At 39.7% G+C, this 25,004-nt stretch overlaps 1 protein-coding gene across 8 annotated transcripts in view; it reads left to right on the top strand.

The window, feature by feature from the left end:
- SIPA1L1 (signal induced proliferation associated 1 like 1) overlaps positions 1–25,004 on the top strand; it is a 350,098-nt gene that overhangs the window by 193,746 nt on the left and 131,348 nt on the right. For 6 of the 8 annotated variants that reach the window (XM_012756105.3, XM_012756102.3, XM_012756107.3 and 3 more), the window contains one exon: positions 15,434–17,235. In XM_012756105.3, the coding sequence (XP_012611559.1) occupies positions 15,735–17,235 (1,501 nt within the window). In that variant the 5' untranslated portion in view covers positions 15,434–15,734. Of the gene's footprint in view, positions 1–14,448; positions 14,784–15,433; positions 17,236–25,004 lie in introns of all 8 variants that reach the window. The other 2 variants (XM_076003893.1, XM_012756112.2) reach the window with 1 other exon arrangement.

The raw sequence follows: 25,004 nt of genomic DNA, 5'->3' as shown, positions 1-25,004 counted from the left end.
GGAGGCCAGTTGTCCAGGACAACACTCTGTCCCGCGAGAAAGCCGGCATGGAGCTGGCTGTCCAGCTTCATGTCCCCACCATCAGCACTTTACTGAGGTGCCTGTGTGCACCATTGTCACTGCTGCTGCCACCAACTTCCATGTAATGGATTCGCCCCCCTTCCTGCTTGCTCCAGGCACTGCTGCTCAGTTCAGAGTCCAAGATGTGCCTGTGTCGTTGGCTGAGGGGCAGGTAGTGTGCGGCACCCTGTCTGTGTGAATGGCTGGGTTAAGTGACGGTGTGGCATTTTTAGCTTCTGTCATGGAAGGCAGACTGTTTAAGGCAAGGAAATTCCCTGGGTATCGATACAAAGTTTAGAGGCCAAACAGATGCTAAGAAGTCATAATTTTTTTCACCTCTGCCCTGTTTCTCCAAGTAAACCAACTGGGTCCCTACCGAGTCTACTTCTGTGAAGTCTATGTGGTGCTCAGCAAGCCCTGCCTCCGCACACAGCTTCAGTCTGCTATTTTAATGCCTCGATTTTGAATATAAAAGGACAGTCAGTGATAGCAGACATGTGAACAAAACCTTTCATGTGAAGGACAGTGATCAAAAGAAAGCAGAAGAAAACTAAATTTGGGGAAAATATAGATACCAAAGAAAACATAAAAAAATAATTTTTTAAAAGGATGAGAGAAAATAATTATATTCATGAAGCAAAATAAAATGATATTATTGTGTCATTTTTAATGGAAGAAACAGAACACAAAATTTCTTCAAAATTGAGCTCAAGAGTCAATGTGAAAGATTAAATATTCTGGGTGGAAAATGAAGTCTAAAAAATTCTCCCAAATACCTAAAAGAAAGAAAAAGAAACAGAGGGTGTGGGAAAAAAGATAAGAAATTATTCAGGAAGTACCATATCCAACAAATAGCATATTTATAGAATGAAAGAACAAAGAATGGGAAGGGAAATTAAAATAAATAAAATTTCACTCAACCGAAAGAGAGATGTTTTTGTATAGAAAAGACCCCCTTAGGTGTCCAACACAAGGACTATGAAAAGACCAACACAAAGGCATTCCAATATTAAAGAGACAATCCTAAAAAATTCCAGAAATAGAACATATTACATATAGAAGAGCAAGGGTCAGAATATTACTGGACTGCTCAATTCCAGCAGTTAAGAGCTAGAAGATAAAGAAGTCATGCCTTCATATTAGTCTGTTGTCTGTTGTTTATAACAGAATACCCTAAACTGGGCAATTTAAAAAGAGATCTGTTAATTACAGTTACAAAGGTTGAGAATCCCAGGTTGAGGGGCCGCATCTGGTAAGAGTCTTCTTGCTGGGGGTGGGGGGGGGTCTCTGAAGAGTCCTGGAATGGTGCGGGACGTCATGTCACATGGCCCCGGGGGCTGAGTGTGCTAACAAGCTGGCTTAGGTCTCTTTCCTTTCTTATAAAACCCACCAGTTCTCCTCCCATGATAATGCATTAATCCATGAGCGGATCAGTCCAGTCATGAGGGCAGAGCCCTCCGTATCCATTCACCTCTTAAAGGCCCCATCTCTCAGTACTGCCACCTCAGGGATTAAATTTCAACGTGAGTTTTGAAGGGGACAAATACACAAACCGCAGTGACCTTGAAAGAAGAAATGAGATCAGGAGAGAAGGGAAAGGACTGTCGGGGAGGGATGGATGGGCTGGTCCCAGGAAGGCCTGTGCAGTAGACCCGGAGCTCCATGGCTGGACTGGGGCCTGGGAAGAGCTCAAGGAGAGGGGTCTTCAGGGAAGAGAGGTGCAATTGACAAGGGACCTGTTGTCTTTGACCTTGTGGGAAACAATTACAAGAATAATTTTTTGCTTCTCTTAATAGAGTTTAGGAAGAATTAAGGGTAGGTATAGAAACTAAGCAAATGGGGGAAAAAATGAAGCAGTTATTAAATTCATGCAAAAGAAAGTAAATGACCAAATATAGCCATATGATACAAATCCTGATACATATAGCTATGTGATATAACTAATATACACACACATACATGTATACATACATACGTACATAGACTGGGGCAAGGAAAGTCCACAATAGGACTTCAGCAGGTAATACCTGACTGGTACATCAAGAAATAGCAGTGGGAGCATGCTAATTAGGAATATGGACATGCTAGAGGAAATAGTGCTATGAGTTGAAAGCGGCTGTTCCTAGGAGTGGAGAAGATGGAATAAACGTATACTCTTTTTTTTTTTTTCCTTATATGGCTGTGACACTATTTGCCTTTCACTACTGTATACATTACTTTGATGAAAACGTAAATGAAATTAAAACCTAAATAAATAGCATTGCAGTGAGCATCTTTGTACAATAGGCTTTCCTTCTTACAGATTGTGAAATTACTTCTCAGTGTTTGTTGTACTACCTGTTTTCCTATTCAAACGTGGTTGACATTTATGATTAAGCCTCCACTAAGGGCTGAGTAGCCTGAAACCAAATAAGGCACATTCTCTGGCCTGAGCACTTCCGGCTCAGAGGGTGGTGCATCAGAAGACTTTGAAAAATCAAGATATGTTCTATGATTGTTTTGGGGGGAACCTAGGGTATGAGAGAGTGTTGGGGGCGTTGGGAGAAAGAACGGATATCTACAGCTACACAAGGAACGGGAAAGACGACAGAGCTCCTGAGACCTGCTGAGGAGGAAAGATCCCCGAGAGCTGGTGCAGAGGAAACTCCCATGTGCTTTGGGGCAACTGTTCATTCCAGATGTTAGAAGAGAGATTACAGAGCTCAGCAATATGAGTATTTTCTGGTTTACCCACCAGTGTTTTCTTTTTCCCTAAAAGGGTTCTACCAAATTCTGTTGTCTCTAGCAACATAAAGATGTCTATTTTAACTGTTAACAGTCAGTACTGACATTCTGAAAATATTTTCTAATAGGTATAAAATGATGCAGTGTTGTTTTGATTTGTGTATCTTTTATGCTTATTGTACCCATGACTGTTAGAACACTAAATGGCCTTTTCTTGCACTTGTGCTCTGTTAAAGAATTTTTCTTATTCCAATATACTCTTTTTAAAAATTTATGTTAACTGCAGTTTTGCCATAAAACTTCAAAAAGACAGTTCCTTACTTTTTCTTGGCAGTAGATCTGGTGTTAGAAGGTAATAACACACAGTGAAATCATGATTTCCTGAAAGTGGAAATTTTGATTTCTAAAGTAAAGATCTTGATTTTTTTTCATCAACATGAAATTCCTGAGTGATATTAATCCCCAGGGGTGCTGTGAAAAGGGTCACGTGGGGTGGCGTGGTGAAGGAGTGGACAGCTTCCTGAAGGAGAACATACCCACTGTGATCTTGAAGGAGGATTAATAGTTAAAAAGCAGACAAAGGGATAGGTAAGAATGAAACAAGAGTAGGAAGGAAGACAATTGTATGGGGTCCTGTTCTAGCAGAAGTTACCACTGGGTTTCTCATGAAGTCTCATGAGAACTTGGAGAATTCAAGGAATTGCAAATGGTTTTCTTTCCCTTTGAGGTCAAGGGTCAGAGAGCATGGTGGGAGAGCATGCAGAAATTGGGCTATTAATTAGGGAAATTTATCTTGCATTGGGGAAATTCTGATTTTACTATGAAAACAGAGGGAAGTTACTATGAAGTTTTAAGCAAGAGAGTGTAAGAGAGTTGTGTTTGCATGCACCTGATAAACATTACTGAGTAGACAAAGTGATCCGTTTTTAAAGTGAGTACTATTGCAAACACACAATACTACATTTTAAGATCAAATTTACCATTCTAGTTAGAAGATTTATTTCACTTTGCCACAAAAATGAAAAGTGTGGCCAAAAAGCAAAAGACTTCCTGCCACAACCTTTTATCTTTGAACGCTTGGTTGATTTGTATTTTGCCTACCTTTTTTTATTTTAAGCTTGTAAATGGAAGTTTAAATGATCAAGTTAATAAACTTTGTAAGGAAAACTTCATTCAGAAATCTAAGATTTTTAAGTTTGGGGGAATGGTTAAAATCATTTTATTTGAAGGTTATGTATAATGTGTATGCATATTTGTATAGGTGCATAATTAATCTTAAAAAAACACGGAGGAATATGGTTTGCATTACAGGAAGACATATTTGGACCTGTCTTAATTTTTTTTGACAAGTTGCCAGAATTATTTGTATAGGGCTCCTATTTTGGGAATCAGGATCTATAAAAAGGATTCAAAATGTGTCAGATGTGAAGTTGAAGTATTTCATCAAGTATCTTACATCAGCTTTGCATGGGGAGGTCCTCTGCCTCTCCTGAACAGAAGCAGATTTTTTGCCTTCGTCATTCACCTCTTTGCCTTTTTTTAACTACTTACATCTCTTCAGAAGTGAGCTGTTCTATGATCCTTTCTGTGTCCTATCTTACTGTCTGCACCCAGCCCACATGCAATGTCTCTAAGAGTACACGTGCTATTAGGAGGGGTACCACTGGGGTTGGGATTGGGACAGTTTGGATCTGAGATACATGCTCTTCACTTCTGTACTATTGCAGTTTTTAAAATTTTCAATAAGAAGTATATAACTCATTTGATTAAAACAATTTTGAAGAAGGGGACAGCAAAAGAGAGACTTTGGTATGGGGGAAAAATTACTTGAGGGTAAAAGATAAAAATTGGCCAGCATGGTGGCTCATGCCTATAACCGAGGACTTTGGGAGGCCAAAGCAGGTGGGTTGCTTGAGCCCAGGAGTTTGAGACCAGCCTGAGCAACGTAGCAAGACCTTATCTCTACAAAAATTTTAAAAACTTAGCCTTAGCCAGTCATGGTAGCATGTGCCTGTAGTTGCAGCTACATGGGAGGCTGAGGCAGGAGGATGGCTTGAGCCCAGGAGTTGGAGGCTGGAGTGAACTATGATGATGCCACTGTGCTCCAGCCTAGGCAGTATATAGCGAGACTCTCTCTCTCTCTCTCTCTCTCTCTCTCTCTCTCTCTCTCTCTCTATATATATATATATATATATATATATATATATATATATATATATATATATATATTATTTTGGCCATAATTAATTTTATGGTAATTGTTTTAAATTTCTGGTTCTGCTCTCTCTCCCACATGTGCTGTACTAATCACCCTGCCTTCCATTGTCCTATGAGAATGTGTTTATTTATTAATACTTTGTTAGAATTTTTAATGGCTGGTTCTATTATGCATTAGTTTATCATTTAGTTATTTCATTGTGACAGTGTCTTATCCAGTCTGTGTCACTTCTTGGTGATCTCTTAAGAGGTTTGCTTGATTTTAAGCCTGTTTTTCATGCTTTTTGATGAGTGCACAGGAGGGGAGAAGGTCAAACTGCCATTATCTTTCATTCACTACTGTTGTGAAGGCATTTTCAGAGGGAAAGATACAGCTGAAATCTATGTTAAACTTTTTTGATGACTTTTTTTTGGCACATGCCAAAAACAAGTGGTCTCCTTCCACGCAGATTTGTAGGAGATAACCATAATTACAATTTTGATTACAATATACATGTTGTTAATTTATCGGTTAATTTCTATTCTATTTTGGCTAAGAGCGTATGACTTTTATTTCTGATGATAACATTTCAAGGGTAGGGAGCTTAAGTGCTTTTGGGATAAGGATTGGACAGACCTATGTCTTCAAGAACCTAGAAGTGTAAACTGGGAAGAAAAGGCTCAACCACAAGTCTAATAAATCCTGGAATTTCAGTAAGTAGCAGAAGGGTAGGCATTTTTAGAAAGGAGGGTGACCTGATGCAAGGAGCATGGCTCAGGCAGGGATCAAACCCCTAGAGGAGTGACTGGGTCTCTTCTGAGCTGCAGGTCTTCGTGTGCAAACTGTGGCAGATACTGTCTTTCTACAGATTGGGGCAGGGAGTAAATGAGATATTGCATAGTGCCTGGTGCATAACTGTGGTTACAACTGATAGCAGATTATTGAAAAAGCATGTTCTGGAAGGGCAACATGGTGTAACAGACAGGGTAAGAGTCGGGGAATGAGGAAATCTGGCCTTAAATGTGGGCTCTGCCCCGAGCTATTTAACCTTTGGCGGACTTACAGTTTCTGCTTCTGAGACCACATGTGGAAAATGATGGGTTCAGACAAGGCGTTCCTTATATTAATTCACAGTTTACATTGACTGCTGAATTCTGGATTCAGGCTCAGTTGTCTGGCAGAACTTCATGAAAAGTGTGCAGTCATTTGTCTGGGGCAGACCTATATCCTGTTAAGGTCAAAGGAAAACTGTTGGGGGCAGGTGCCAGTGAGTCTTGAATTCCAGGCCTAAATCACAGAATAATAAATAGGGAGGCAGTGAAGGAGCCACTGAAGGTTTCCAGAGTGACATGACCACTGTAGCATTTTTAAAAAGTTGATTATCCATTAATATTTTTTATCCCTCTGGATGCATATCTGCTAGATACAGAGATTCATGCCTGGGTTGGACTTCAGAAGCGATACTCAGGCTATAAAAAGAGGCCTTTTTTCTTTTGTAATGTATTTTCGAAGTAGTTTTCTGCCATAAATTTTGTAACTACTAGCCCAGTGTTATTGTGAGAAAGTCCACTTCGTAGTGAGCACTTTGTGTCACACGTAAAGTAACTTTATGATTTTGGGTGTGCCATTTACCTCTCCGTACTGTTGCTTCATACAATGGAAATGGAATTGTCCCTTGAACACCCTGGGTGTTAGGGGCGCTGACCCCCTCACACAGTTGAAAGTCCACATATAACTTTTGATTCCCCCAAAACTTAACTATTAATCATCTTCTGTTGACCGGAAACCTTGCCGATAACATAAATAATGGAAGAACACATACTTTGTTTGTTATATGTATTATCAATATATATTGTGTTCTTACAAAAAATAAGCTAGAGAAAATACAGTGTTATTAAGAAAACCCTAAAGAAAATACATTTACATTACTGTGCTGTGTTTGTCGATACCGGGAGTTTACATCATCTGTTTACAATATGAGTGTCTGTGTGAAATGGCAGGCGACCACAGCTGCAGACCTCAAACTACAGTACATATCAAGCAATTCAGCTTTTTCTTGTAAAATCATGACTTGTCTCTGCTTCTTGGGAACACTTCTAACATCACTAGTGGCACTTTTGGTTCCATGGTGTTATTCAAAGTTTATGATATTTTTAGCAAACATGAGGAAAAATGTGCAAGAACTGAGAGAGATCACTTTATTCTGTGACACACAATTTACTGGAGAGAGGAACTGCTCACATAGAGATGATTAGCATCACAAGGCATTTTAATTGGAGACTTGCAACACTTGAGCTCACTGCAATAGCAAGACGAGGCAGCTACCAAATTACTATGGTAGGACAGGAATGTACTACAGTTGATTTTATTCAGTTATGATTTGATGCTGCATCTTTACATTTCTTTGCATTACTCTCACTATAAATGGTGCCATGTATGGTCTGTGTGCGCGCGTAAGTTTTGATAAATTTTTAACTTTTTGTAATAGATGTGTATATATTTTATGGTAGAAAATGATAAAATGGACTAGTATGACTAGTATCTACATATTCTTTATGCATTGTTGGCATTTATTTTTCTTAATTTTTCCAGTATTTTCTAGGCTATGCAGTTTGTGAGTTTTTTTCAAACTGTCACGGATCTCCAAAAAATTTTCCAATATATTTATGGGAAAACATGAGCATGTAAGTGGACCTGTGTAGTTCAAACCCATGTTGTTCCAGGGCCAACTGTACCTACCTCCTAGGGTGCTTGTGAGGATTGAAGGAGTGAGCATATGTGAGAGAATGAGATGGATGACAGAGCCCTACTTTCTGGAAGCCCTCGAGGGAGAGAGTTCATGCTCAGAAATAAGGGTGCAGTGAAGCAGAAACACCAACCATCTGCAATCTGTATTTAAGGAGATGCTAAGGCAATGGGGAGTGATTCTATATTTTTTTAAGTTCCTGGTCCTTGAGTAGTATTTTGAAATCTGTTAAGTGAAATATGGTTACTATTGATACTAATCATGGTTGATAATGATTTGGATATATAGAGTTGTGCATAGAAGGAACTTTATGTTCACCCATTGTTCTTATTGATGCTACTTTCTACTCTTTTCCTAAGCTACATTTAAAGGTACTTTTCCAAGTGCACTGTCTTAAATTCTTTTTGGAACATAGATACTCAAATGAGAAAACCATGATATCCTCCATAAGGCCATTTGTGACGTTCCATCTTACCGAGCCCTCTAGTTTCCCACACGCCTCTCTTCTTTTCTCAGGTAGATTATAGGGACTTGGGGGCGGAAATGTTCCCTCTGTGTCACTGACAGTGACCAGCTTAAGCAGCCTATGTTGGTGGCCTGAAAAATCTATCTTAGTGATGCAGAGTCTCTGCTGTGGTTTTTAGAGTTCATTATATGTGATCAAAGGCAAGTTTCACGGCTTATCTAAATGTAAATCTGACTTCACATAGTTCAGACCATCACTTTCCCTTCTGCCCTCAAAGAGGAAAATCGGTACTCCCAGACTCCTTCAGGTTCAATTGGCACTTTCAGTTCCCTGAGCTGTGGACCCTTCGCAGCACTCCAGTCATGCTCTCCACAGTGTTGGTCTGTGAGTCCACGCAGTGACATTCCTCAGATTCAGCTGAAATCTCTGCAGAAGGGGGATTGTGAAAAGTACAGAAAGTAGATGCATCCCATGAAAGGGGGACCAGTGATAGCAACCTGTGCTTTGGGCAGCCTCACCTGATTTTCCTAGGTCACTACAGTCTTATGAGTTTGGGACAAAATGAGTATGGTTAGGCTTGTATGTCAATATTCAGTATAAAGAAAGCATCTTTCAATGAGGAATCACAAGTCATTGTGTTAATCATCTGTATGAAATAATTATTCAAATCCTATAAATACTGCTAATCTTATAATCTCCACTGCTCCCTACTTTATATAACGCTCTTTGATTTCATTTTAATTAGGGGATTTAGCACAAGAACATCTCACTGTAAGGACCCGACATCTGTCGAATTTTGACTGACTTAGTGATTTGGTTGGAGGTTTAACATAGTACAGTATTTTGTAATTAGTATTCAAGGGTATATTCATCATACTACATTCCCAGATGATATTTTATGTTTTTAGCAACCAGAATCATGGGGTTTTCTTATCTCTTAAGTTTTGTTTCTGATTATGAAGGTAACACATGCTCTTTTTAGAAAATAAAAAATATGGACAAATAAAAACACTCCTCAAATCAGAAATTACTCATAATCCAACTATGCAAACATTGTAAATCAAACTGCAGATTTCAGATTTCTTTCCCTTTTTTTTGAGACAGTATCTCACTTTGTTGCCCGGGCTAGAGTACAGTGGCATCATCATAGCTCACTACAACCTCAAACTCATGGGCTCAAGGAATCCTCCCACCTCCCAAGTAACTGAGACTACAGGAATGTACCACCATGCCTGGCTATTTTTTTTTTTTTGGGGGGGGGGTAGAGATAGGGTCTTGCTAAGTTGCCCAAACTGGTCTTGAACTCCTGGGCTCAAGTGATCCTCTCACCTTGGCCTCCCAAAGTGCTAAGGTTATAGGTGTGAGCCACCATGCCTGACCCAAACTGCAGATTTCATGGGAGCTTTAATATATGATACTAACATGTATCACGATGTCCTAAGAAAAGAGATATGAAGTATGTCCCTGCCTTATTTAATTATGGAAACCTTTTTTGTTCGTTAGTAACTTGAAGGATTTGAGCAGTTTGGGAAAATTGACAAGCATTTCCCCTTGTATACTGGATATTTCTTTACTGGTTGTCTTTCTGGTATCCATTTCTCATGTTCCCCTTTCCCCAGATTATATTTTATGATAAGTTGTTTGATACCAGATCATATTTGGTAATTAGTTTTTTGGTTCTAGATCACAGTTTACAGCGTTGATCACAATTTATAGTGAATAAGTTTTTAAAGATATTTTAAATGAATATTAGTGTACAAATTAGTACAATTAAAAACACCCATTTGCTTCATTTGTCTAGTCTGGTCTCTAGATATTCTAGTGTTATGCATGGAAACTCTGTGTCCCTGATGAGTTGGTGAGCTCTGGTTCCTTTTCCTTTGAAGTGTTAATTTATTGGACCTCAAATGCTTAGTAATTTTCTCTAGTAATTCTGATGCACTTTTACCTTTCTACTTACTACCTTTTACTCTTTCTACCCTTTGTCCTACTTTAAGCTCCCAAAACCTAAGTCTTTGGCATTTTATCAATTGCTTATTGTAGGAGTTTAGTCATATTTAAATTTAAGAGGTAAATATTCACATGCATTTCTATTCTTCTCCTTTATTTTGCCATCTATGGAATCAATTTACTATTCGCCAGTAATTTCACCACATAACTTGCTACATACCTTCTTTATTCTATCATCCCGCCCTTGCCATCAAGCTTTCTGCCAAATTTTCATGTTCTTTCCTTCACCCATAGCTGTATAAAAGTATATTCAAGCTTTACTAAGCCGGTTGCAATGTAACTTCCTCATTGAACTTGTTTAGTTGGGGGGGGGGGTAAACATGATCCTCCCTTTTGATCCTTACTCTTGCCAAACAGGCACATTTTAAATTGCTTTCTTATCTCTAAAGTTAAATGTAACTTTATCCTGTTACATGTTTTGTATCTGTAACTTCCTTATTCACTTTGTTAATTTCAGCACCAAGTGTTTTGAATCTACTTGGTCTCCATCAGCCCTTTTCAAATAGTGAACAATTCGGAGAGCAGGAACGGAACTAGATTTATCAACTGTTTTTCTCAATTCTTCTTACTTTTTTTTGAAGGGAGAGAATGGAAACTAAAGAAGGGGGGCATTCCAGTCTAAAAAGTTATGTGCTGATTCATAAATCTTAAATTATCCATAACATTGCACTGAGATATTCATGTCTTTCAGGCTAACTTGAAAGAGTAGAACTTCTCTTCTGTCTGAGATGTTACTTTTATGGAATGTGAGTGAAATTCAGGAAAGCCAAGAAGGGATGGAAAGAAGATGGTTTGCCTTATTTGATTATCTTAGCTAATCTAATATTCAAGCACTGTGATATTTGTTTTAAAATAAAGTGTCCTATTACATTCTCAAGTAGGAATATTTACAGGCATTCTAAATCTGTGCACACAACTCCAAAAACTATTTACATGCTTGTATAGTGTTTATCCCTGAATTATGGGGGTATTTGAATATTCATCAGCAGAATTCTTTCTGTCACCCTGAAACCTTGAGAACTAGCCTTGTATTTGAGGCTATGCCAGTTAAAGAATCTGACAGCGTCTCATTTTGGAATCTGGACGTATTTAATGAGGAACGCTACATCTTTTTTGGTGAATCTACCATATTGCATTGTAATTATTTCAGAACAGGAATGGCAGTGTTCCCCCAGCCCCACCTGCTTCCCACATCTTCTTGTGTAACCTTTAAACTGCTCTGTCTGCCCTTGGCACAAAGAAAGTTTCCTGTGTTGTTCCTTTCATTCAGTTCCTTGAATTATTTATTGTGCTCACTTCCTTACCACTCATTCATTTCTTTAAAAATTGATTTTTTTCATTAGTTAATTCATTGTATAAAATAGATAAATAAGGAAGATGTTAAATGAGCACCTGCATATTTTATCTGGAGTTTAGAAGAGAGGGTCATGACCAGAGCTTTGGAGGTAACAGTGTAGAGATGATATTTACAGCTGCAGGCACCTGCGATATCTCCAGATAGTGCTACTTACCATGCAATTTCCACCTAATAATTGCATTATTCTGTCATTGTTCAGTTGCACAGACAACTGTGTTCCAACCAAATCAACACCCTGCTTTCCATAGTAATATTTTCATTTGAGTGTGCCCACGTCTGCTGTCTCATCCCAATGCACCCAATGCTCACTGCATCCTGATAGTAATACCCTTTATATATGGATATTATGAATTTGAAAAATGGTATGAGAAGTAAACTAAGGCTACCTACCGTAGGATCACTAGCTTTTAAATGGAGCCCATTAATGATACTGAGTAGTGGGCAGAAAGAAAGAACAAAAAAACGAAGAAGTGCATGGGTATTACAGAGGTCAAGAGAAGAGAGTTTCGGGAAGGAAGGAGGAAGCAAGAGTGCAGATGCCACACAGGGCCAGAATGACAAGCACTGTTTTTAGCAATTGGGATATCCCTAGGGATTTTCTCAACTTTGAGCACTTTTGGGGACTTGATATTTTGAATGGCTGGGCTGCCGTGCTACAACTAGTCCCACCAGGAGATAGCTCCAATTATTAAAGAGCTTACTGTCAGAACGGGATGTGTACAGGGAGGTGGTGTGACAGCCTCCTTCTTATCCCTGTCGCTTTTGTACCTTCCTTAGTCTCCCCACCTCATGTGGAGCTTCCCCTGAAGGGAAGGACTGTCCCCTCAAACGTTCCTAGCGCTGGCTGTGTGGTCTGTCTTCAGAAGAGACTGCAGAAATGCTGGCGATGGTTTAGAAGAGAGGAAGAAGCACTTCTTCCGGAAGAGTGGCATTATCACCAAAGGGTAGTGCGTTAGGTTGTGATAGGCCTTGAGTGATGAAAAAGACTGTCAACTAATAGAACTGAACTCATTGAATAAACTCCAGGCCCTGGAGATGGGATTAGTATTCCGGCTACGTGGCTCTACCACGGACTTAAATAGCATCTAGAGCTGCAAAATTAAACATTCTTATAAGGCATTTTTTTTTTAATATAGCCTGCTCTTTCAACAGATGGAGGTGACATGCTGTAAATTAGTATTGCTCTTCTGTTTAATTCTATTGTTTTTTTTTTAACCGTATTTAATGATGCTTAGGCAAGTTTGCCGTTAAGAGAAGTGCTAATAATCGTCAACATATGTTTGCTATTTCAGTCAACCCTAAGGAGTCGGTTTTCAGGTGTTATTGATCTGTCATCATATGGCACACATGGACAGACAACTTTGTTTTTGACTGGTAGTTTAATAAGTGCAAAGCGTACATATTCCTACCTGTGCTAGTCAGTGCCCAAAGTTGATATTATACTTCAAAGGGGTTAGATGGTATAAATAAGGGTGGGAAAGAGAGGGAAGGAAGAAGGGAGGGAGAGGGGAAAGCAACAGAAAAAAATATATAAGGAAAGTCCTTACAACTGAAAAAATATCTATTTAACTTAACCACCCATCTCAGACCTCTTCAGTACTATACCATGACTTCTCACTCCCATCTACATTTTGAAATGAAAAGGAAACAGTGGGTGGTCATTATATTAAAAATGTAAATAGGAGTCTTGCCATTTCTTTTGAATTAAAAAGAATTTTTTATGTTTAAAAATAAGATTTTATAAACCCATTAAAAATATAGAAAGTGTATATGATGGTTTGGAAGAGAAATACTGATGGCAAAGAGTGTGCATTTCCAAGTCAGTTTTATTTATTGTGTTTTCACGCCAGCTTTTAGTTTCTTCCTATAATGGATAAAAGTTCACATATCCTAAGGAAGGCAGTTCTGTAATAAACCATTTCCTAAGGCAAATGAAATGTGGCAAGAATGAGTTGGTGTGTTGACCTTTTAGAGAATGAATATTCTAGGAATGAAAGATGATTTATTTGGATTTCTGTGAGATTGTAAGAAATATTGAAAGCATCGGATTTTTATCAGTCTACTTAGAATTACTCTTTATGCTAGTATATTCTTTCTTTGAAAGATACTTGATTGCAATAGGGTTTTTTTGAGACGGACAGGTGTTTGTAGCGTGGTTCAGCTGATTGGTTTCCTTCCATTTTATGAGGATCACTTCTTGAACTTTAGCTGTGGCCACGTGTGCTATCCTTTGCTGCTGTTGGAAGCAACAGTTAGCAAGTGATGCCACTTGCAGGCTTACAGTTGCAAGGAGAGCGTGTAAAGTTCTGGAATGTAAAGGAAGTCATAGCAATATGATGGTAGAAGTATCTAGAAAGCTCAAAAGCCAGGTTTAATTAGGTAGCAGTGCAAAACCATTATCTCTTTTACAAAAGATGGTGAAGAGGACTGCTCGTGAGAACAATTGGCATTTATCTGACTGGCTGCACAAACCCAGCCAGCGCAAGCCCAGCGGAGCTTGCCTGGCCCTGCATTCTGCAGGCAGCATGCATTTTTTTTTTTTTTTTTTGAAACACCCCTAAATGTTCCAGCCTTTAAATAGCAGCAAGTCTTCTAAAATGATGCTGTGTGCTGCAAGAGAAATGAAAGCGGCTGCCTTGGAGGCAGGAAGCCGACTAGGGAGATGCTTAATTATCGTGGAAGTAAGTGCTTGTTACTATTGAGTGGAGAGTGCAGCGAGCGCGGGTCGTCCTCGGGTGTCAGAGCCGTGATTTGTAGACAATGCCGCCCTGTCAGCTCAGTGCTGGTTCAGCAGCATCTTTCCAAACATGTATTTGGCAAGAATTTAAAGGCCACCTCTTGTGTAATTTGTGGAGTCTTGGAAAAGGATCCTCTGCCTTTCTTTTCAGGATGTACGCAACCATGCAGAATGTTGTACTCAGAATCTCTGCCTCCTGCCTGACGTGCTCATGAGCAAGTTCGTTTTCGTGCCCGTCACCTGGAAGGATGCTAACTGTTCTCTGTAGTCGGTTGGAGGACATGGAGAGGGCCACCCAGAGCAGCATTTTGTTTCTGCGGTCTTCATAAATTAGCGTTGACGGGGTGGAGGAGGTTGCACTGCGTAAGGAAATGCAGGCATTTTGTTCATTAGTGACATACTTCTAGCTTTAAGAGTAGACGAAACTAAGGAGAGCTGGGAAGAGGTGGTGAATGCCGGATTCATGCTGAAAAACTCCTCCTCTGGGTAAGTAATAAAGTAGAGGGAAATACGGAAGAGTGCTAATGGATATAATGGCTCCGGGAAAACCCGTTTTATTTTCTCTCTGCTGCATTTGCTCTTGCCAACTATGTTAAGCCTTTGTAAAGAAACAAATGAGAAGAATTGATTTTGAAATATAGAAGGAGTTAAAAAGTGAATATTGTAGCATATTCAGTAAAATAATTTTTCAGTTTTTACTTATGTCAAAAAAACTATGTGTTGCTCTAATTATCTGATCAGTTGGTTACATCTCAAAGTTCAGGGCATTGCAATGGCTCCTGATGTCCTACCTTATTAGAGGTCATTGGAGCAAAAGCCTATGCTTGAAGCAGCCTTGATATCCTAGAACAGGATGTACCCTTCTCTCCCCAGTCATCGAATTGAAACAGCTCAATTAAGATATAGTCTTAATAGTATTTTTTTTTTGTTTTAGAACATAAATGATGGATTTCATTAAATGGTTTTACTTTCTTCCTTTCTTTCAAACCTGCTTTACTGAAAATATAGATTATGGAACTGGGAATCACAGTCTGTTATTGAGTTTTATTTTCATGTGTCTGTTTTTGGCAACTGAATATTTATTTTTAGATGTAGTTATCAAATTTGCTAATTCAAACTGTCCTTCCTTCTTGCAGAGAAAGCATGGGATTATGGCCATCACAGAGTCTCAGTAATACAAATTCCATTCAGCTTTTTCTGAAAGAAAGCCGTCTATTAAAGTGAAGCAAAGGAGCTGTGGTGAATTATAATGCTTTGAAGTTCTGGATTTTCGGTGGCTTGAAGTCAGGCGTCATTTTACCTTTTAAATGAAAAAGATTAAGATCTCATGCGCCTCTTTTATTTTCTGGAAGCCATTCTCCAAAAGGGAAGTGCACATTTAAAACACAGATATGACGGTCCTTTCTGCAGGGATTTAAGTCTGCTTGCTCTCACATCATGACCAGCTTGAAACGGTCGCAGACGGAAAGGCCTGTTGCCACCGACAGGGCCTCGGTTGTCGGCACAGATGGCGCCCCCAAAGTGCACACTGACGACTTCTACATGCGACGCTTCCGGTCCCAAAACGGCAGCTTAGGATCCTCCGTCATGGCTCCGGTGGGACCCCCACGAAGTGAAGGCTCGCACCACATCACCTCGACCCCCGGAGTCCCCAAAATGGGCGTGAGGGCAAGGATCGCAGACTGGCCCCCACGCAAGGAAAACATAAAGGAATCTAGCCGTTCCAGCCAGGAAATAGAAACCTCAAGTTGCCTTGAGAGCCTGTCCTCCAAAAGCAGCCCTGTGAGTCAGGGCAGCTCTGTTAGCCTCAACTCGAGCGACTCGGCCATGCTGAAGAGCATCCAGAACACGCTCAAGAGCAAGGCGCGGCCGGCGGAGAGCATGGACTCCCGGTTCCTCATGCCCGAGGCCTACCCCAGCTCGCCCCGGAAGGCGCTGCGCAGGATACGGCAGCGCAGCAACAGCGACATCACCATAAGTGAGCTTGACGCGGACAGCTTCGATGAATGTATCTCACCCACGTACAAGGCGGGCCCGTCCCTGCACAGGGAGTACGGCAGCACGTCGTCCATCGACAAGCAGGGGACGTCCGGGGAGAGCTTTTTCGACTTGTTAAAGGGCTACAAAGACGACAAACCCGATCGGGGCCCAACGCCAACCAAGCTCAGCGACTTCCTCATCGCCGGCGGCGGCAAGGGTTCCGGTTTCTCCTTGGACGTGATTGACGGGCCTCTCTCACAGAGAGAGAACCTCAGGCTCTTTAAGGAGAGGGACAAACCACTCAAGCGCCGCTCCAAGTCGGAAACTGGCGACTCCTCCATCTTCCGCAAGTTGCGCAATGCCAAAGGCGAGGACCTCGGGAAGTCGTCGGACCTGGAAGACAACCGGTCGGAAGACTCCTCCGTCAGGCCCTGGACGTGCCCCAAGTGCTTTGCCCACTATGATGTCCAGAGCATATTATTCGACCTGAACGAGGCGATTATGAACAGGCACAATGTGATCAAGAGGAGGAACACCACCACCGGGGCGTCGGCGGCCGCCGTGGCATCCCTGGTCTCCGGGCCTTTGTCTCATTCCGCCAGCTTTAGCTCCCCGATGGGCAGCACCGAGGACCTGAATTCCAAAGGAAGCCTCAGCATGGACCAGGGAGATGATAAAAGCAATGAGCTTGTAATGAGCTGTCCCTATTTTCGGAATGAGATAGGTGGAGAAGGCGAAAGGAAAATCAGCCTTTCCAAATCCAATTCTGGCTCCTTTAGTGGATGTGAAAGTGCCTCCTTTGAGTCTACCCTTAGCTCCCATTGCACAAATGCAGGAGTGGCAGTACTTGAAGTGCCCAAGGAAAATTTGGTGTTGCATCTAGATAGAGTGAAAAGATACATTGTGGAACACGTGGATCTTGGCGCCTACTACTATAGGAAATTTTTCTACCAGAAGGGTGAGTAGAGATCCTTTATTTATTTTTTTTTACTTTATTATTTGGATATATACTTATTAGATAATTACGCATACATTAATTATCCATGCTCAGCTATTTTTGTTACTAGTACTAGAGATTGATCCTTAAAATGTGGAGACCACTGTGAGTGTGCCCTTTTTTTCATTTCAAAATGTTAAAGGGGTACAAATGTTTTAGGTTACATGGATCACTTTTACTAATGCTTGAGCCACAGCTATAGGTGTGCCAATCACCCAAATATAGCGTTCATTGTACCCATTAGGTAGGTTTTTGCGCCCCCCCCTTTAAATTTTCTTTTGCTGTACTCTCTGACAAAAAGAGTTCTATAAAGTTTTATAGCAATGTGACGTGATTTGCATGAATTCCTTATCTTTCTTGATGGTAAGATAGTTATTTGCAATTTATTTCTTTTTGTGGTTTTTTTATTTTGTTACTTTCTCCTTTCATGTATATAAATGTCTAAACTATTTTTAAAATAAAAAACTCCTTTGATTTTGTGGATGTAATTATAGTCTTTGTTGTGTGCAAAACTTGCTGTGTCACCTTTAGGGTTAGACGTATAAAGTTGAAAATATTTTAAATATAGCTTTTTTTTTAAGGATTGTAAAAATTTTAATGCTATCTTTCATTTTTAAATACTTTTGCAGTAAGTACAGGACCATTTCTTTGCTATGTTAACATTTTCATCAGTAGATGGGAATTATTATATATTCCAATCCATTTCACATGAACTTCTGTGAAAACAAAGTACATTATTTGACAAAAGTCACAGAGCCAGTAAGTCTCAGCATCGAGAATCAAATCCAGGACTTTGATTTGAATAAAAAAGGCACTGAAGACAGAATTACCCTTGACATACATGTTGGCCACTTCCTTTCTAATCTTTTCTGGTATATATAGGTAGTTGAAATTATACTTTGTACACAGTTTTTTCCCTCATACTTTTACGAAAGGCACTTTGATTTTTTTCAAAAGTAAAGGGTATAAGCGAACTCTTAGGAGCTTTCTGATAATGTTTTTGAGCAGCATTATTAAAGGATGAGTTTAAGCCATCCAGGTATTCAAGCTGGGAAACAGGGTGATCGCCAAGGAAGGATACACCTGTGGTCCGTTAGCTAGATGAGTAATCTCTGCAGCCAGGTAAAGAGGCCTGTGGTGAGAGGCTCCCTGTCTGCGAACTACTCTAGAGATGTTTTGATTTCCACTGTTTAGGGTTTTGAATGTTACTTAGATTTATCCTTCTGAATGAAGTTTGGTTTCCTATCTAGTGCTCATTATAGCTGTATAATATTGTTCACTTCAGAATAAAATTTATCTGCAGATTATTACGTGATGGACCCCATTCAAGAAGGCTTAGTGACTGAAAGAATCTTATTTATTGCTAAATATTCATGTCTCATTCTTAGAGATCTGTGGCTTAGGTCCTGGAATCAATATGATAATAAAAATCCCAATTTTCATTTTTAATCAATATTTATCTCTAAATAATTTTCTGGAGTTCAAATTTTAGAAATCATACCTCTGTTATACTCTCCTCTAGGAAGATTTCCTATTCTTGCCAGTTGGGCATTTGGGACCAGATAATTCATTGTTGGGCTGGGATGGAGGGCTGTCCTGTGCATTGTGGGATGTTTAGTAGCATCCTTGGCCTCTACACCCTAGATGCCAGTAGGTTCTACGCATCCCCCCAGTTATGACAGCTAAAATGTCTGCAGGTACTGCCAGGTGTCCCTTAAGAGGTAAAATTGCCCCTAGCTGAGAATGCCTGCTTTACTGTACCTGGAGAAATTTTCTACAGGTGTTTGTGAGTTGTCTATAGATGGAGGCCATCTTGCTTCCACCTGTAACTAACACTGACATTGCGTTGAACATATTAACTATGATCTTATTTATGTAGCAATGGATATTTTCCCCTATTAGACAATATAATAATATTCATAGTAAATGTTTTTGAGCACTAATGTACCAGGCACTGTGCTAATAAGCATTTGCTATGTCACATTTTCACATTTCAACCTCTTGATATCCATCAGGTAGGTACTTTTGTTAATCCCATTTTCCAGATGAGAAAAATGGGGCTTAAGTGCTTAAGAGATGCCCACATGGAGCCAGTAAATGCTGGAGCCAGGCTGTCTGAGCAGAGTCATGTTCTTAATCACTGTTCTCTGAGCTTTGCTATGTTAGACTAAAGAGAAGGGAAATGTTATTTCAAGTATTTTATCTTTCAAAAATATGGAATAAAAATTTGAACACCTAGATTCCTGAGTAATCCTGCTTATTCATAATACCTTATAAATTTAAAAGCCATTAATCCAGTATTTACTAATTTGAAGCATGGAAAATACTCTTTTATCCCAACATAATTGGAACTGGTTAATTGAAAATATCAATTAAAGCAGGAAATTGTTAAAAAGTGTGCATATCTGAAATATTTTCATTAAAACAGCAATCCCATTACTGGGCATCATACCCAAAAGATCCATTGACACTCTACAAAAAAGACACCTGCACTCGAATGTTTATAGCAGCACAATTCATAATTGCAAAGCTGTGGAAACAACCCAAGTGCCCATCAATCCAAGAGTGGATTAATAAAATGTGGTATATGTATACCATGGAGTACTATTCAGCTCTAAGAAACAACGGTGATATAGCACATCTTATATTTTCCTGGTTAGAGCTGGAACCCATACTACTAAGTGAAGTATCCCAAGAATGGAAAAACAAGCACCACATATACTCACCAGCAAACTGGTATTAACTGAGCAGCACCTAAGTGGACACATAGGAACTACAGTAATTGGGTATAGGGCAGGGGGGGCGGGTATATACATACATAATGAGTGAGATGTGCACCGTCTAGGGGATGGTTGCACTGGAAACTCAGACTTGTTGGGGGAGAGGAGGAAAGAGCATTATTTGAAACCTTAAAATTTGTACTCTCATAATATGCTGAAATAAAAAAAACATATAAAATATTTTCAAATTCTTGTGAAGCTAGGATCTTTTCTTTGACGATGATTCTACTTTTTTGAGTTCTACGTTGTATTAAATAGTATAAACCACAAGAGCAAAATCATAGACACTAGCAAAGCAATCTGAGTATAGAATCTTAAGTTTTGTAAGTTTTTTCTCATTTTTTTATAGCTGTCTTGCCCACATCTAATCCAACAGCTTTCTTTTTAGTGACTTGCCTTTACTCTTTCCAAATCCTTCAACTTAGTTTTTATAGAAACAGCATTTATCTTTTGTACTTACATTTTATCAGCTTGCATAATTAATTAAATTTCATAATTAAAAGAAGTCAATGGGCTTAAACAGGTTTAGGAGAACACCACGCAGACTCTTTGTCAGCATAAAGTCCAGCTGATAGGAGCAGAAAATGTGTGTGGCACTAGAGATTGACTGCTAGCCTAGGGCCATTGCTTTACAGACAGGGATGGTGAGCAGTGCTCAATCCAGGAAGTTGTCCAGTGGAGGTCAGTTACAGGGCGCGCCTGCTGTAATAACTTTTCTTGGGCCTTACAACTTAGAATTCTCAAGTCAAGCGGATCATTTGTTACGATATGATAATATACCACAAATAATGGCTCTGGATAGTATCCTTTGAAGCAGAAATTAAGGCCCCTAAACTATAAACTATACATTAAATAGTTTATATGTCATCTATACTTTTTATGTAGTATAAAATATAGTTAATTCTATTTTATAAATTTTATTAGACAACTTTGATTCACTGAAATTAGTGCATTAATTTTTCCTGATCAGAACCTTAAAGCAAGTCCTCTTGTTGTAGGAGCACATCAAATGTCAGAGGTAATTGGTCCTTCAGCACCAAGGTGTGACACCACTGCCCTGGCTGTCACCTCAGCCTCTTTAGCATCAGATAGGTTCTGTTCTGCTGTTTTCATGCATTCCTGACTTCATTGTAACCAAGTCTCTGGGGGAAAAAATTGTATTTTACTGAAGTACATTCTACAGTTGACTTTATTTGTAAAATTTAATCATATTTGGCTAAGGAAGCTGCAGTTATTTTTTATCTTTATTTTTATTGTTATTTCTTTATTTTGACACAGAGTCTCACTTTGTTGCCCAGACTAGAGTGAGTGCCGTGGCGTCAGCCTAGCTCACAGCAACTTCAAACTCCGGGGCTCAAGCAATCCTGCTGCCTCAGCCTCCCGAGTAGCTGGGACTACAGGCATGTACCACCATGCCCAGCTAATTTTTTTCTATATATATTAGTTGGCCAATTACTTTCTTTGTATTTATAGTAGAGACGGAGTCTTGCTCTTGCTCAGGCTGGGTTTCAACTCCTGACCTCGAGCAGTCTGCCCGCCTCAGCCTCCCAGAGTGTTAGGATCACAGGCGTGAGCCACAGCGCCTGGCCAGTTATTTTTTAATATTGCATTTTTTACATTGTTTTAAAAAAATCATTTTGCCAATTTAGACTTTAGAGGATATTTGACTCCCAACGTGTAAGCCAAGTCCATTGCTGGAAAGATGTTGGACCAGTGGAGATATCTTATTGTTTGCACTTATTAAAACAGGCAGCATGCCATCGTTGCTCTTCCTCCCCATCCTGTCTCCTGCCCAGCTCTCTTTGCCATTTTCCTAGGGGAGGTGTGGTTATGATGAGACTCACCCAGGATTAAATGACAGTAATAACATAGCTAATATTTATTGTGCTGCTACTTTGTGCTTTGTGTGGACTTTCTCAACCTAATGCTCACAGGACAGCAAGGTGATCCTGTCACTGTTGGAGAAGTCACAGTGATACAGCCACATCCTCCTTAGGGAAGCACAAACTAGGCAGTGGGGTTGCATTCAAATTAACCTACTTATCTTCCTTTGAGAATGCATGTATTTTGTGTTTAGTTTTTATTTATTTATTTTAAATTTTTTTTATTTCAACATATTATGGGGGTACACATGTTAGGGTTACGTATATTGCCCATGCTCCCCCTTCCCCCCTCGAGTCAGTTTTTATTTAGATAGTCACCATGATCAAAGTACTAGGAAAATCTGTAAGTGGAAAAATACCAGATTATAGAATAATGATGACACTACCCATAGCCAGCATGGCTTATTGAGGAGGGGATTCTTTTGTGGCCATTACTCAACTCATTTTCTGTGGCCCCCACAGGACTTTTTCAATCTTGCACTGGGTGTACAGTTGCCTATGAAGCATGTTCTCCTTGAATCCTATGCAGAGGAATGCATTGATGGCAGACAGAGGGGCCGGCAGGTTGTCTTTGCAGTGCATTTGTTGTTTCCTTGATCCATCAGCAGTGTTGATGGGCTTATCTGCATGCTAGGTGGGGTGACTCTCTCAAAGTCAAGCTATTGAAGGTGCCATGATATATAGGGGAAGGGCCTCCCTATATTGCACTGTGGCCAGTAGAAACCCATTATCTCATCCAACGATATTTTCCCGAATTATTCTTTGGATAACTCCAAGCCCTCAGATTTGATTATTTTACTGTTCAACTTCCTTTTCTTACACTTCAGCACACACACACAAATCAGGTTGAACAGTGTGCTGGAACCCAGGATTATCAGACTGAGAACACACATCAGATTTCAGTGCTGTTTCATATCTTTATCTTTCACCCTCTTGTAATCAGCCATATCTGGCATAATTTCTTTCAAATATACTTAACTTCATTTGTGCTAAAGTGACAGTTTTAGCATTCTGATATATTCTTTTTTTTTTTTTTTTTGAGACGGAGTCTCACTCTCTTGCCCGGGCTAGAGTGCCATGGTGTCAGCCTAGCTCACAGCAACCTCAAACTCCTGGGCTCAGGCAATCCTCCTGTCTCAGCCTCCCAAGTAGCTGGGACTATAGGCACATGCCACCATGCCCAGCTAATTTTTTCTATTTTTGGTAGAGACAGGGTCTCACTCTTGCTCAGGCTGGTCCCGAACTTGCTCAGGCTAGTCCCCAACTCCTGAGCTCAAACGATCCGCCCGCCTCGGCTTCCCAGAGTGCTGGGATTACAAGTAAGAGCCCCCGTGCCAGGCCCTGATATATTCTTTAATTTTGCTATCAAGAGCTGTTCTTTAGTGCCAGTCTATTAAATGAGCATTATTAAATAGTTATTGTAAATTTTAGTAGATTATTTTATAGTACATATGGAACATCAGGGAACACCATTAGCTAAGTGTATTTCTAAAAATCTGTGCTTATTTTGTTTATTTGGGGTTTTTTCTTTTTAAAAAATCCTTCTATATATGTAGCAACATTAGGCTTGAGAAATGTACTGGGGGATGCCTTACAATTCATAGTTAAAGGTAATTATTCTATGTTTGCTATTTTGATATGGACTGTTTTATATTTCAGATAAGCGAAGAACTTTAGAGTCAACAAGTCTGCTGTCCTGAACCATGTTATGTTGTTCTATGCTGTTAAACTTAACAGTTGTTATAATTTCTGCCAAAATGAATGGTGAAAGATTTTATATATGTATAATACTTTATTGTTTTAATGTCCTTGCCTTTCATTTTTTATTGAAATCGTATAAACTGTATTCACTTGAAGGAAGTTCTCTAATTATGTATTCCTTCACAAGGGGATTTGGGGCACTAAATATCTTCTTGAGAAATGAATCTAGGAATGGGCTTTGCTGCTGTCTCTTTATCTGCTTAGGACTTCCAGTAGTAAGGAGGCCATTAGATATTAAGGTTTTGCACATCTGCTCCTTGGAAAGCAAACATCCTCTCATTCCAAGCTACAAGGTGACTAAGCTGCACCCTGGTCTGTAAGATACCCAGGCTTTCACAGTGCTTAAGCCTCTCAGGACAGAGGTTTGTGAAAGTTGATCAAAAGGGCATGTGCCTCTACTACTCCTACATTATTTTATTTTAAAATCAAAATACACCCAGGTGCAGTGGCTCATGTCTATAAATCTAGCACTTTGGGAGGCTGAGGTGGGAGGATTGCTTTAGGCCAGAAGCTTGAGATCAGCCTGGGCAAAATAGCAAGACCCCATCTCTATAAAAAATTTATAAAATACCCAGGCAGTGGTGGCGCATACCTGTGGTCCTAGCTACTTTGGAGGCTGAGAGAGGAGAATCACTTGAGCCCGGGAGTTCAAGGTTACAATGAGCTATGATCGGGCCACTGCACTCCAGCCTGGGTGACAGAGCAAGATCCTGTCTCCAAAAAAATAAAAATAAAGACATTGTCATTAGAACACACTAACTCAAATGTTTGACTTTATTCAAGGTCATCTTTGTAGGATCCAGTCATGTAAAAATGGAATTTGTTTTGCAGTAAAACTGGTAAAGAAGATATTGCTATTATGTCATCCCTCAGCCCCTTTAGAAAGTTCCATGTGAGAAGTTTATTTTAGAATTTGATGCCAGAAATTGTCTTCTGGTAGCTACCAAATGCCTGCCTTTCTGAGGATAGCTATTTTTTGTGTGTGTTTTGTTTCACTGTATCTTCTGTTTTGCCTCAACTCCCAGAACCAAATTTGATGCTCAGCTATACAACTTCATTATTAACACATCTTTTTCCACTTTCATCTTTTATTTTCCTATTGTGTTCCATTAGCATGATTTATATGTGTCCTTGACAATTAATGATCTCAATTGTTTTTGGAAAAAGATTATTAGTATACATTTATAACCAATAAAATAACCTCTGTCCCCAGGCTTTTTGCTCAGATCTAGCCAGCTGGTGTCTGCCCCCACCTGCACAGCTGACTAGTTGGAGTCTCAAACGCATGTGCAAAAACTTGGAGTTC

The sequence above is a fragment of the Microcebus murinus genome, chromosome 6 (assembly GCF_040939455.1).
Source record: "Microcebus murinus isolate Inina chromosome 6, M.murinus_Inina_mat1.0, whole genome shotgun sequence".
Lineage (NCBI taxonomy): Eukaryota > Metazoa > Chordata > Mammalia > Primates > Cheirogaleidae > Microcebus > Microcebus murinus.
This window is presented reverse-complemented; position numbering and strand designations above follow the sequence as displayed.